The sequence below is a fragment of the Vicugna pacos genome, chromosome 29 (assembly GCF_048564905.1).
Source record: "Vicugna pacos chromosome 29, VicPac4, whole genome shotgun sequence".
NCBI classification, from domain to species: Eukaryota; Metazoa; Chordata; class Mammalia; order Artiodactyla; family Camelidae; genus Vicugna; species Vicugna pacos.
Window position 1 is genome coordinate 12,459,623 of NC_133015.1, and position 12,942 is coordinate 12,472,564.

The 12,942-nt window shown below is 36.8% G+C and overlaps 1 protein-coding gene across 12 annotated transcripts in view; it reads left to right on the forward strand.

Annotated features, from left to right (window-relative positions):
• STAU2 (staufen double-stranded RNA binding protein 2) overlaps nucleotides 1–12,942 on the forward strand; it is a 248,593-nt gene that overhangs the window by 182,923 nt on the left and 52,728 nt on the right. The window contains exon 11 of one of the 12 annotated variants that reach the window (XM_072951795.1): nucleotides 5,083–7,674. The exons of the other annotated variants lie outside the window; for them this stretch is intronic. Within the exon in view, the coding sequence (XP_072807896.1) occupies nucleotides 5,083–5,115 (33 nt within the window). The 3' untranslated portion in view covers nucleotides 5,116–7,674. Of the gene's footprint in view, nucleotides 1–5,082; nucleotides 7,675–12,942 lie in introns of those variants that run through there. 12 annotated transcript variants of the gene reach the window in all.

A 12,942-nucleotide genomic window follows, 5' to 3' on the forward strand; every position in this document is an offset into this window, starting at 1 on the left:
CAGGGTTAGGCGTGAGAACTGCTACGTTTTCTCAGTATGGTTTGAGCTAAGTCCCTTTTTCTGTTTATGCAGGTTTTAAAAGACTTCAGTGTAGTTTTATAAGTTCATTAACTGGCTTCATTCTTTGAGATGCATTTCACCTCCATATTATCAAATTTCATGACATGCGAGGAATTATCAGATCAACCCATTATACAGCCTAGCAGCATGAAGTCTTTTCCCGTCTGCACGGAGAACATTGTGTAAATCAGGCTCTCGGGTTTCAGTGGGAGGCAGAGGGTTGCACGGTGTCCATTTGTCAAGTTGATTGCACCACAGTGAGGTTACATTAGCCTGTCTTTGAACAGAAGTGAAATCTTATGCGAAGCTCCCCTTTCTGTCATTTACACTAACATCCATCCTCTTAAACCAAGGCCTCGGAGAAAAACAAAGTGATGGCACAATATAATCAGTCACTCAAGTTGTCTGTCAACTGTTTTCTTAAGGAAATGACTTTTAAGTCAGAGCAGAGAACTGTAGAAAATTAACAAGGGTTGTAGTAGTAAAAGTAGGTGGAATTTTTTTTTTGAAACTGCAGATGTCTTTTTGAGAAGATTTTATATGCAGCATGCCAAAAAGGATTTTCCCCCCCTTTCTTTCATAATGAATCTACTGAAATATATTTCTTCTTGAACAATAGACCTACTGCTGTTAACAACTGAAGTCTTTTTTGCTTAATGTGACTACATGTTAATGCTCCCGAGAAACTTTCTGTATAACCAAGTCTAGAAAACTCTCAGCCTCAGTGGGTCCTCTGACATTTAGCTCGCCGCTTCTCCATTCAGAGCTATCTGATTTTCAGTTATGTAATGGTAAATCTTGCAGATAGTAGGCTGCTGTAAGGTAAATGGTACTTTAAATGTAAATTATTGGCATTTCATTATCTAATATTACACTAAGACAATTTCTTTAAAACTATTAGTCTCTGTTGAAACCTTAACTATATTGCCAATGATGGCCAATCTAAGGCTGGTGATCAAATTTGCAAGTTTTATTTCCCTAAGCCTGTTTTATGGGCTGAAACACTCAGGTCATTTGCACCCTGTCTCATTCATCATGCAGTAGTTAAACTCAGATTGTTAAACCAGGGGAGATTAGCTGACAGACGACGATACAATAGATTAAATCCTCCTTTGGTTGTACTTAACTATTTCTCCATTCCATTTGTGTGACATTTATAGAAAACTGTCTTTTTGGTGGACGTTAAAAGAAGCAGGAAGAGACTTTTAAAACAGGAGAAAGTAACCAGTCCTTTTTCAGTAATGTGATTAATATTTTTTGTCTTTTTCACTTGCTCTATCCTTCATGAATATCCAAGACCTCTTGAAAAAGAGGTAACTTGCCAGTGCACTTAAATGTAGAGGAAGTCTCCCTTGCATTTGCTTTGTGGACATATTTAATAGTTACGTTGCTGTTATTTTTTTTAATTTGTCATTTTTGTTCTCTCTCTCTTTTGTTTTTAATGGAGTACTGGGGATGGAACCCAGGACCTCATGTATGCTAAGCATGCACTCCAACACTGAGCTATTACCCACCCCCTAGTTTTTTTTAGATTTGAAAACGCAATCCTCTCTGCCAAAGTATTGCTGAGATCACATTCAATCTTTTCTTAAACACTATTCTAGAAAATCCCTCAAGAATTGGTAGACAAAATTGACCCATACTTCTCAGTACTGGGGAATAAAAACTTGGATTTTTCAGAAAAGAAAATAAATGCATATTTATTTCAATTATAGTTAAATGCATTTTACAAAATGCCACTGTTATTAACCCCCACACCCGCAACCCGTGAGTTATTAAGCACTGTGTTACAGAGAAGCTTCATTGTTTTCCTCCCTTTTGAAACTTATGTGAACATTTGGAATTGGTGAACTTCTGAGAAACCCAGGAGATCAATCTTGATTCGTTTATTTTTCTTAGCAAAGATTTTGATAGCCTGGTATAGCTTTTTTCTTTTTTAAGAGCATTCCTTATGTCCTCTGTTGAGAGATGAAATATTGTCAAAAAGCAACTCATAAATGAAAGGCAAAAAACAGTTTAAGTAACTGAATCTTTCATTGTCATTGAGCAGACTTCAGATTTAAAAGACTGATCTTTAATTGCCCTTTTCCTCATATTTCTTCCCAATTTAACCTCAAGGTGATTTTTAGAGTTATGGCTTAATTGGGTGGTCATTTTACCTTTGCTTTGGAGCAATTTATTACCACTTTATTTCCTTTATTACAGCTTTATTTCCTTGGACTAGCAGAGACATAAATGCTGGGTTCTTTGTAATCAAAATCTATCTTATGATGAATTTGGTCTTCTAAATAGGAAATGTGAACATATTTTTTACCTTTGGACATTCACAACTAGATGCAAACATGATGTCAAAAGCACTGTAAAAATATAAAAAATATATTTTTTATGATTTTAGTTATTTTGTGGTTTTGTTGTTTTCTGATTTTAGTCCTGTCATTTTATTTGGAGTTTTAAATTATGCTTATCAATAAAAGTAATTTAAAAGTTTGTACTCTGTATGAGAGTACACTTATATTACCCTGTTTTTCTTTGAAAGGACAAAAAAATGCTTATGTAAAACTTTCATGCCTTCACTCATATGTTCCATTTTATTGAGTACAAACTTTGTGCCACAAAACTGAAACTCTTTTGCTTGGATTAAATATTTGAATCACACAAATGTTTTTTGTTTATAGTAAATTGATTTTTCCCTCAAATTAGATAAGAAAATTTATATTTCAGAGTCACTGATTCTCCCAAATATTTCATCACAATCAGTTAATATAAATTATGATTCATTATAAAACATGAATTAATTTCTATGTTCTGTATCGATTGTACCTAATGAAAATTTATATTCTGATTTTTAAGTGAAGTTAAGATCCTCTCTTGGATCCCAAATGCTGGTTTTCTTTTGCAGTTTCAGTTGTTAATTTGAGTCAAGCTGATTTGGTCTGGGACTATTTTAACTGCTGTTCAATATTGATAATACAATGTACAGATAAACTGAAAGCTCTTAAGATGTGGCAAGATGCCTTATGTGGATAGTTGGCAAGAAAAGTGGTTTTTTCCAAAGTTGCAGAGTGCAGCAGAGCGGGCAAGAGCTGGACATCAATAAACAAACAGATCAGGTCTCCTCTCACCCTCTTTATCAAATAGAAGGGTTCTCCTGTGTGTTTATGTGAAAGGAGAGAAAAGAACATTCTTCACCATAATCAAGGCTGTGTTCGGGAACCTCCTCTATTATTACAGAAAATTCACAAGTCATCTCTTCACCTCTGTATTCATTTCCAATGACAATCAGAGGTTTTCAGTTTGGGGAGGAAGCACCAGCTTCCTTCTTTTCCATACCAGTCAAGACAGTCAACCTCCACTCTTACCACCAGCCCGAGTCAGTAACAGGCACTGAGTCCCAAGGTCCCTCCCAGAAATAATTTCTGGAGAATCCTTTTCAAAAGGAGTTTTTTGCGTCATTCTTCTACCTGCCCTACGGATAGCACTGGCAGCTTGATGGGCGAGAGTTTTTAAGCCGTGACTCCATTAAAATACTTTTTTGCTTGAATGATGCCACAGGTAGGAGGAAAAGAGTTTGTGACACTTGTCACCCTCACCAATTTTAAGCATTCAGTGGCCAATGAAGAAGGAAGATTCTGGAATATTAGGTATGGTTTGCTGTGACCATAAAAAGAGATTTTCTTGTATTTCTAACTTGAAACAACCCTTTTAAAAGCTGATATGAAGAATAGATATTTTTCAGAAAAAAAAACTGATAGAAAAAGTTTTTTGTGATTAGATGTCATGTTTGGTAAAATATTTGTTTTGCTTTTTATACAAGTAGCTAGTTAATAATCTGCAAGACTCTAGTACGAGTTTATGACATCAACTCCTTGCAGATAAAATTTGTTAATTTTTCTTATGAATCTGTATGATCTTTTGAGTAACCTAGAAAAGAAGTAATGTGGAGAAAAGAAAACTCCATTGATTTATTCAAATGTTCATTTGCTTGAAATAAATCACACAGGAGAGTATTTGCATAAAGAGATATACTAATAGTAAAATTACAATTTTCATATTTACCTTTAATTAATCGATTTAATTACTTGTTCGTTTACTTATTTATTCAACAAAAATCTGAGTGTTTGCTAATCCCTGGAGATTCAGTAACCAGAACATAAGATTCCTATTGTCATTGAGCTCACAGGATCAGTAAGAGAAAAGACAATGTATTATGCACTTAGCTGATGCAGTCTCAGGTTGGTTGTCTGTGGAGAGAGGCCTGGCCTCCATTTTTTTTTTTTCCCGTTTGGACTCCTATCAGAAGAATCCAAGACCCTAATTGGTGCACCCCAAACCTCCTTGTCAGCCTCTTCTCCCACTATCCCACACACACTCTTTGGCTTTGGCCAAACCACCTAATTTTCCTTAGTCTTTCCTGGCTGTTATTTTGTTCTTGCTTTTTCCTCATTTCAGACAACCTTCTCCCTATCTTCTTCTTTCCTAGTTATATCAGTTCTTGAAATCCCACTGCAGAGGTCACCTTTATCCAGAAACATGCCTCTTCATTCCCTAGGCTGATTCAGACCCCTCCCTTCCTTTACCTCCATGCACTTTTCACTTCTCTCCTGGAACCACTTGTCCCTGGCTCGTAAACTCCTCCAGGGCTGAGGGTCGGCTCCTAAGTACACAAAATGGTGTGGAGTGGCTAGTCAATGGGTACAGATTATACTAAACTGATCGAAAGCTTTAGGACAAACTGTTATGTAAAAAATGTGGGGATGTGGTTGTCTAAAAGAATAAGCAAAACAAAGCAACATTGAAAAAACCACCTGTGATACCAACTGCTAGGGTAGGGGACGGCATCGTGAGTTTCGTCCCAGGGTCTGTGGTGGCAGTGCTGGCCGTCATCCTGCTCCTTTTTGCTTGTGGATTAGAATGTGTTGCTCCGAACATGGTCTTGGAAGAAGGAGGATGTGAAATCACCAAACAATTAATAAGACATGGAAAAAGTAAATGCCTTAAGGTTATTTCTTTTACTTCCGTCAGGGCCAGTTGGAGAAAACATTGTCGGGAGCTTGAATCTCTGGTGCGCTCAGGTTCTGAGTTTCTGCTTGCCGGAGAGAGCTGACTGCCTGATCAAAGGCGCGCAGTGCGTAGCAGAACTGGGAATCACAGGTTGCTCGTTTCATCTCAGTAAGCAGGAGCCATAAACAGGAAAGCAGGACCTTTTCTCTATAAGCTGGATGTTGATAAACAGGACTAGCATCCCCCTTACAACCTGAGATATTATACACACTTTTAGTGTAAGCAATAGGTGGGTTTGATAAATCATTATTTAACTCTCCCAGCACCAGAATTCATGTAATAAAAAGCCAGCCGTTAACAAGGTTCTACTGTGGGAGATTTCCCATGCTTTTCTTCTATTCTAGAATGTTTTAAAAGACTGAGAATATTCAAATCCATCCGGCTGACTTCTATTCCATTATAGAATCATTTGCACTAGAAATATATATTCAGAACTAACCTTTGTGTTTTAACATGTCCGAGATGTTCTGTTAACTTGAACTAAATTCCAATGCTCTGTAGCAATTCTAGAAGCAGCTTCAAAACAATGACTTCTTCCATACTCCCATCCTCGTAAATATCAAATTTTTAAAATAGTTTTTATATCATGTCATTTGCTGGCTTCTAAAATCTTACCATTTGTTGGCAGTATCCAAAGGGACCTTCTGATAGGGACATGGGGACTTGATGAGCTCATGGTCACTGTCATCCCTGTCTTTATATGAAATGTAGCATTTCAAATTGTTGTGGACACTGAAAGCGAACACTAATCACATCTTAATATGAGACTAACTCTGGGCATGCCTAGATTTTTCTTTTCCTCATGAAAATGCTCCCTTGCTGACGCCACGGCTGAAATAAAATCTTGAGCATTTAAAAGAAAAGGGTTAGTAAGAGCAGTGGCTCTGTAAACACCACTTCAGTCAAACTCTGACACCAAATACAGGGTTATGTTAGATGCATGTAGGCCCGGCCTTAGAATGTCCCACACGGTTAATCTCCAAGTCCCGCGTATCAATCACACCTCCTTCACATACCTGGCCTGGAGCCTTAATGGAATTCCTCCTCATTATTTCAGTGATAGCTCACTTCCTCTGTTTTTCCAATTGGCTGATCATTGTGCCAACTCTTCAAGGAGCATTTTCTTACCTAAGCAACACTGTCGTGTTGTAATATATGCTGACAGCTCATTTATACAGCCTTTCTTGTTTCAAATGTTTTTATGTTCAATTACTGAAATTTAATCATCAGAAGAGATTGAATTTTCTCTAGATCATGCAGCTTTGCTTAAATGTTAAGTTAATAGTACATTACTGAAATATAAGATTTCAAAGGTTTAAAAATTCAATATCAAGAAAATTCATTAAACTTTAAACTGATCACCTTTGAAATCATAGATAAGAGCTGTGTGAGTGGCCCCACATAAATCATAGTTTAAGAGGAGTTAATTTGAAATTATAACAAACCGAGTCAATGATTGTTCATGATTGTCTAGACAACTTGTGAGGGTTGGTTTTTTTGGGTTTTTTTTTTTTCCCTCCTGATTTCAAGTTCTTGTGGACATACTTTTTGGTTTTATTTTACAGCCTCCTCTCCCCTTAATGTTATGTTGTTAAAATTCCTTCAAGCCAAGTGATTCTTTTTCATCTTTCGTCAGCGTATTGAAAACTCCATTTTTATGCTACTAGAAATAGCGACCAAAGAGCAAAGACTGACTGCTTTGTCCTCCAGTGTTGCTTCCTGTTTTAGGCTTTCGGATTCTTTAGCTGATCACTGACTACTCTGTGGATGGGCCTTTAAAAGAAATTTCTTGTGTAAGGTACAAAGCAAATATTAAATATTATTTTTGGTTCTGATACAAGGAAATTCGAAGTGGTATGGAAGCTCTGTTTACCATTCTTTGTAGAGAAAACCACCAAGGAAGCCATCCCTGCTCACTAAATAGTATCAGTCCTTTAATCCGAACCTAATCCCTCATGTGATCCTGCAAATGAAGTTCTTAAGTTTTATTTAGTGAGTGGTTCAGATCTGTTAACAATCTATACATAAAAAGATTGCAGTCCTCAATTATTGCCACATGATAAAATTTCTGTATCACAAAGAATGAGTCTTGACCTTTCTGACTGTAAAAAAAAAAAATTAGTAAATATGGCTTATAACCCAAATAAAAGACTTCTGTTAAAAATAAAACTTAATACACTTAATATAAATATGTAGTCCACACCATATTAAATGAAAGGTGATATATTTTATTTTCAGTAATCTTTCTTTTTTGGGGGGGAGGGGTAATTAAATTTATTTACTTATTTTAATGGAGGTACTGGGGATTGAACCCAGGACCTCACGCATGTTAAGCACATACCCTACCACTAAGCTATATCCTCACCTTGAAAGGTGATATAGTGAAATGACTTCTTCAAAAGAACTTTTTTGGCTTAGGGTGTTTGTGTGAGGGTGTGTGTTTGCATGCAGTCAGTTTATAAAGTGCCAAGGCCAGGACTTTCTTCCCTTTCCTTTGGATTCCTTTCATACCTAGAAATAAGTCATCTATGCTGAAATAAACCAAACTGTTTACCATTCAAATGTCTATTAAATTTTTGAACTAAAAAGAAAAGAGCTTTTTTTAGATCATGAGTCTTTTTCTTTTCTCTGTTCTTGATGTTTTGAAGTGGTAGCTAGTAGCTATGCTGGCCCCAGTAGGAATTCTCTTGCATTTGGGTTCAGGGAGTAGTCTGCTAGCTCGTCTGCAGCCTCCCGGGCAGCGCGACCACACGTCAGCCGCTCCACCTGTGTGTAGTGAGGGGGGCAGTACCTGCCTGGCCGGGTTATGCGGGGCTTAGGGAAGATCATCCATATAAAGACCTGGGTGCAGCCCCACACCCGAGAGGAGATTTAAAAATGATGTCCACTAGCATCCAAAAGTAGTTCCCAGGCATAACGTACATTTAAATAAAAGGAAGAAGAACCCTGCCTGTGTGGGCTAGCACTCAAAAGGCCACATATACACAAACGAACCGCGCAGTGCGGAAACTTCACTCAGAAAGTGGCCCACCTGCTGTACTGACCTAAAGGAAAACAAAATTTCTGCCCTACAGAGTGGTTTCCAGAGGAGGGGACTTTTGAGTCATCCCTGACTTTGATTCATCCCTAAAACTCAGTAGTCACATGCAGTGAGAATTCATTATAATGTTTCCCACAAGCAGCATTTCCTACCTTTAAAAGATCACAGCTAAAAACTCAAAGCCATGAATGTTTCCCCCTGTTCCTGAAATATGATTCTATTTAAAAACATGTTTTAATTCTTCATACAGTTATGTATTCTGTTACTACACTTTAATCAGGAGTAGTATTATATAACTAAATCATTCAAAAATAAGCCTTTGGTTGGGGCAACATTATATAAGTGTAGGGTTGCAGACGTACACTTCTAGCTAGAGAAATGTTTTTTAGTTCACCCCTCCCCCCAAAGAAAGTATTTTTCTGGCTTGTTTTTATCCAAATAGTTACGGTAGAATCAGAAGTTAAAGGGACTGACTCTAGACAGTAACACTCAAACTTCAGCATGCCTTGAAATTCCCAGGTGCACTTGCTGGAACACAGATTTCTGGATCCCATTCCAGAAATCCAGATTCAGTAGATCTGGAGTGGAGCCTGAGAATTTGCACTTCCGTCAAGTCCCCAAGTGATGCTGATACTGCCAGTCTGGGGAGTTACACTGTCCTGCTCCAGATGTCATCTTTTCAACCACACAGAACCTGTTACTGCATTAATGTTATGACTTTCGTCAGATATTTTATAGTGATGATTGTTCTATATACATGGCCATCTGTTCTTTGTACTCCAAGATATTCAAAGAAGATCAAAAGAAAGTTGAAATGGCTATATTAATATGAGACAGAGTAGATTGTAGAACAAAGACTATTACCAAAGATGGAGATGATCATTTCATGGTGATAAACAGACCAGTTCATCAAGAGGACACAATCCTAAACGTTTATGCACTTATTAACAGAGCTTCAAACTATGGGAAATGAAAACTGATAGATCTGCAGGGAGAAAGAGACAAATCTACAATTACAATCAGAGATTTCAGCATCCCTTGCTCAATAACTCAGAGAACAAGTAGACAGAAAACCAGGAAGGATAAATAGAAAACTTGAACACTATCAACGAACTTGACTCAACTGACATTTATAGAACACTCCGCTGAACACTGTACACATTATTTTCAAGTATGCACAGTACATTCACCTCTACAGACCACATTCTGGGCCATAACACAAGCCTCAGTAAATTTACAGGGATTCAAGTGATTCAAACTATGTTCTCTACCACAATAGGATTAAATTAAAAATTAATAATAAAGCAATAAATGGAAAATCTCCAATATTTGGAAGCTAAAAAGCACACTTCTAAATAAGGGATTGAAAAAAAAAAAGAAAAAGAAATAAGAAAATAATGGGTGGGTCAAAGGAGAGATCACAAGGGAGATTAGATCATATTTTGAATTGAATGAAAATGAAGGTACCACTTGTTAAAAATGTGTCAGCATAGCCAAAGCAGTAGGTATAGGGACACTTAGAGCACTCAATGACTATGTTAGAAAAGAAGGGCCTCAGATCAGTGGCCTCAGCTTCTACCTCAAAAGATTAAAAGAAGAAAAGCAAATAAATCCAAAGTAAGTAGAATAAAAGACATAATAAAGATCAGAGAACTCAGCGAAGTAGTGAGCAAAAAGAATAAAATCAATGAAGTTAAACCTGGTTCTTGAAGATCAATAAAACTGATAAACTTCTGCCAGACTAGAGGTCAGGACAAAAAGAGAAAAGACACAAATCTCCACTATCAGGAATGAGAGGCAACCTCACTGCAGATTCTACAGCATTAAAAAGACAATAAAGGAATATTATGAACAGTTTTATGGCAATGAATTCAATAATTTACATGAAATGAACAAATTCTTTGAAAGACAAAAGCATTCCAAGATGTTACTACTGATAGAAATTGCTGTTCTTCTGTTGGAATGATGGTCTTCAGGGAGGAAATTTTATAACAAGTTCCATGAGCAGAAAACAGTTGGCTAAGGCTGGACCCAAAGAAACACAATAGCCCTTCCACACACTGCACTTACAATAACTTCACCTGCTCTTATAGCTACAACTGCTCTCTGTAGCATTTGGCCCCATTTCCCTCCAGTTGAATAATAGACCAAGGACTTGAGTAAATTTTTCTTCAAAGAAGGTATACAAATGTCCAATAAGCACATGAAAAGATACTCAATAGCACTTATTCGGGAAATGCAAATAAAACTACAATAAGATACTACTTCATACTTATTAGGATGAAATAAGAAAATAACAAGTGTTTACAAGGATGTGGAGAAACTGGAACCCTTGTGCACTGTTGATGAGAATGTAAAAATGAATGATGGAGCTGCTGTGGAGAACAGTGTAGCAGTTCTGCAAAAAAACAAATACATGATCCAGCAGCTCCACGTCTGGTATATACCCAAAAGAATTCAGATCAGGGACTTAAAGAGTTATCTGTACATCCAGGCAGCATTATTCACAATAACCAGAATGTGGAAGCAACCCAAGTGTCCATCAATAGATGAACTGATAAACAAAATGTGGTATACACATATAATGGGATATGATCAGAAAAAAGAAGGAAATTCTGATATGCTATAGCATGGATAAACCTTGAGGACATTTTGCTAAGTGAGATAAACCAGTCACAAACAGACAAATACTGTATGATTCCACTTATATGAGGCACCTGTCTTCGTAAAGACAGAAAGTAGAACGGTGCTGGAAGGGTAGGCTGCAGGGGGATTGCCGTCAACCCGGACTGCCACTTGTAGAAACTGGAACTTGATTCTGTGGGCAGTGGATGATTTTCAAGACATGGCATGTTGGATCTGTGTTTTAGGAAACTATGTCTGTCAGCATCAGTGTGTCTGATGCAATGGGAGAGACCGGAGACAGGGAGTCCGCTGAGGCGGCAGACACTAGAGCAGGAGGTGGAAAGACACGATGACTCTGTGGGGTGCTGTTTTGTTTTTTTTTTTCCTGAAGCCATTTACTTTAATATGTCTGTGTTTCTAAATATATTCTGAAGGATGTTAAATTTTTCAGACTCTGGAATAAGACATTTTATTTCAAATATGCACAGTGAAGTGTTCTTTTTAGGCCTACATACACACAAATGCACACGCATCTATGTATCTATACATAGATACATATACATATATCTGGGTGTACAGTGTTTATAGTTATATCTGCATTAGAAGACATCCTGCTCAAAGTTTTGTCATTAGTTATAAATTTGGTAATTCTACAGAGTAGTTTTCTTAAGGACTTGTTTAACCCATTTCTCTGCTGTATGACAATTTCCCTTTTTATATCAAGCGTTCATTTTTACACAACCAGCAAGTTGTAAAGCTCCCCCCATTATGTGTGTGTGCATGTATGCACATGCACTAGTGAACTCAAGTTGTAGATAAAGAAAATGAGGCAAAATGGGAAGATGAAAGGACCACAGGAAGAGAAAAAAAAAAGGATAAGGAGGAGCTGGAGGAATCCAGCCTCAGGCCATGAAGGGAAAATTCTGTGGTAAGTTTCCCATTCTGGTCCTAAATTTAAATTACTGAGGAACTGTTTTATGAGTTGATCCAGAAATAATCAGTATCTAAAATTCAACCTGTTAAAAAAAAAAGTTAAACAATTGGGGGAAATTTGAACACTGGCTGATGTTGAATGGTATTAAGGAATTATTGTTAACTTTTTTAAGATGTGATAATGAGGTTATGGTTATGTTTTTAAAGAGTCCTTCTTTTTTGGAAATTCATACTAAAATATTTACCAATGCAATGAATATAGTGGTTGAGATTTGCTTTAAATTAATCCAGGAGTTGGGGAAGTGGGTGAGGCTCTACAGGAAATGAAATTGGCTGTGTTGACAATTGTTAAAGCTGCGGCATGGGTTCATTGTACTATTTGTTATATTATTTTCTCTAGTTTTGTATATGTTTAAATTTTTTTCATTATAAGTACTTCTAGAAAAAGAAAGAAACAAGGTTCAGGGAACTAATTCAGCTACTGAAACACATAGGTCTTTGATTAATAATCAAATATGCAGCCATCCATGAATTTCAACCATCTGTCTATCTGTCTAATCTATTTATCCATCTTCCCATCTGTAGGCTTTGACTTACTTCAAAAAAAGATTTAAGGTGACTTTAAAAACTTCTCAGTGATATTGTTTAAGTGAAAGAATCGAGGAAGAGGCTTAAAAATAAGACTGAGGTGAGATTTACAAAATGCATGGGCTGAGTCTCCGTACATTTGGATTCACCCATTTGCTTCTTGGCAGCCCTTGTAAAACAAAGAATGTGATCAGTTTTGTGAATCATAGCATCATCTGGTAAATCTAGCTAGCAGGTGACCTGAAATATGCTCATGTAGTTTATCTTGCTGTATCTTAAGAACTGTTAACATGATAGAGGACAGTGGGAGGAAAGAAAAACTGACTTTTAGAGCATCTGCTGTGAGTCAGGTATTATGCTAGATGCTCATATGCGTTGTCTTTAACCTTTACACTTACTCTGTTAATAAGGATTCTTACTTGCATTTACTTTAGTCTTTTTTTCCCATTTGTTCCCAAAGTCTAGGCACTTGCATTAACTTACTTAACTCCATTTCCTTACAAAATACATAACACACACACATATGTGTATCTAACATTAGTACCAATATTTATTTATTTTTTTAACATTTTTTATTGATTTATAATCATTTTACAATGTTGTGTCAAATTCCAGTGTTCAGAACAATTTTTCAG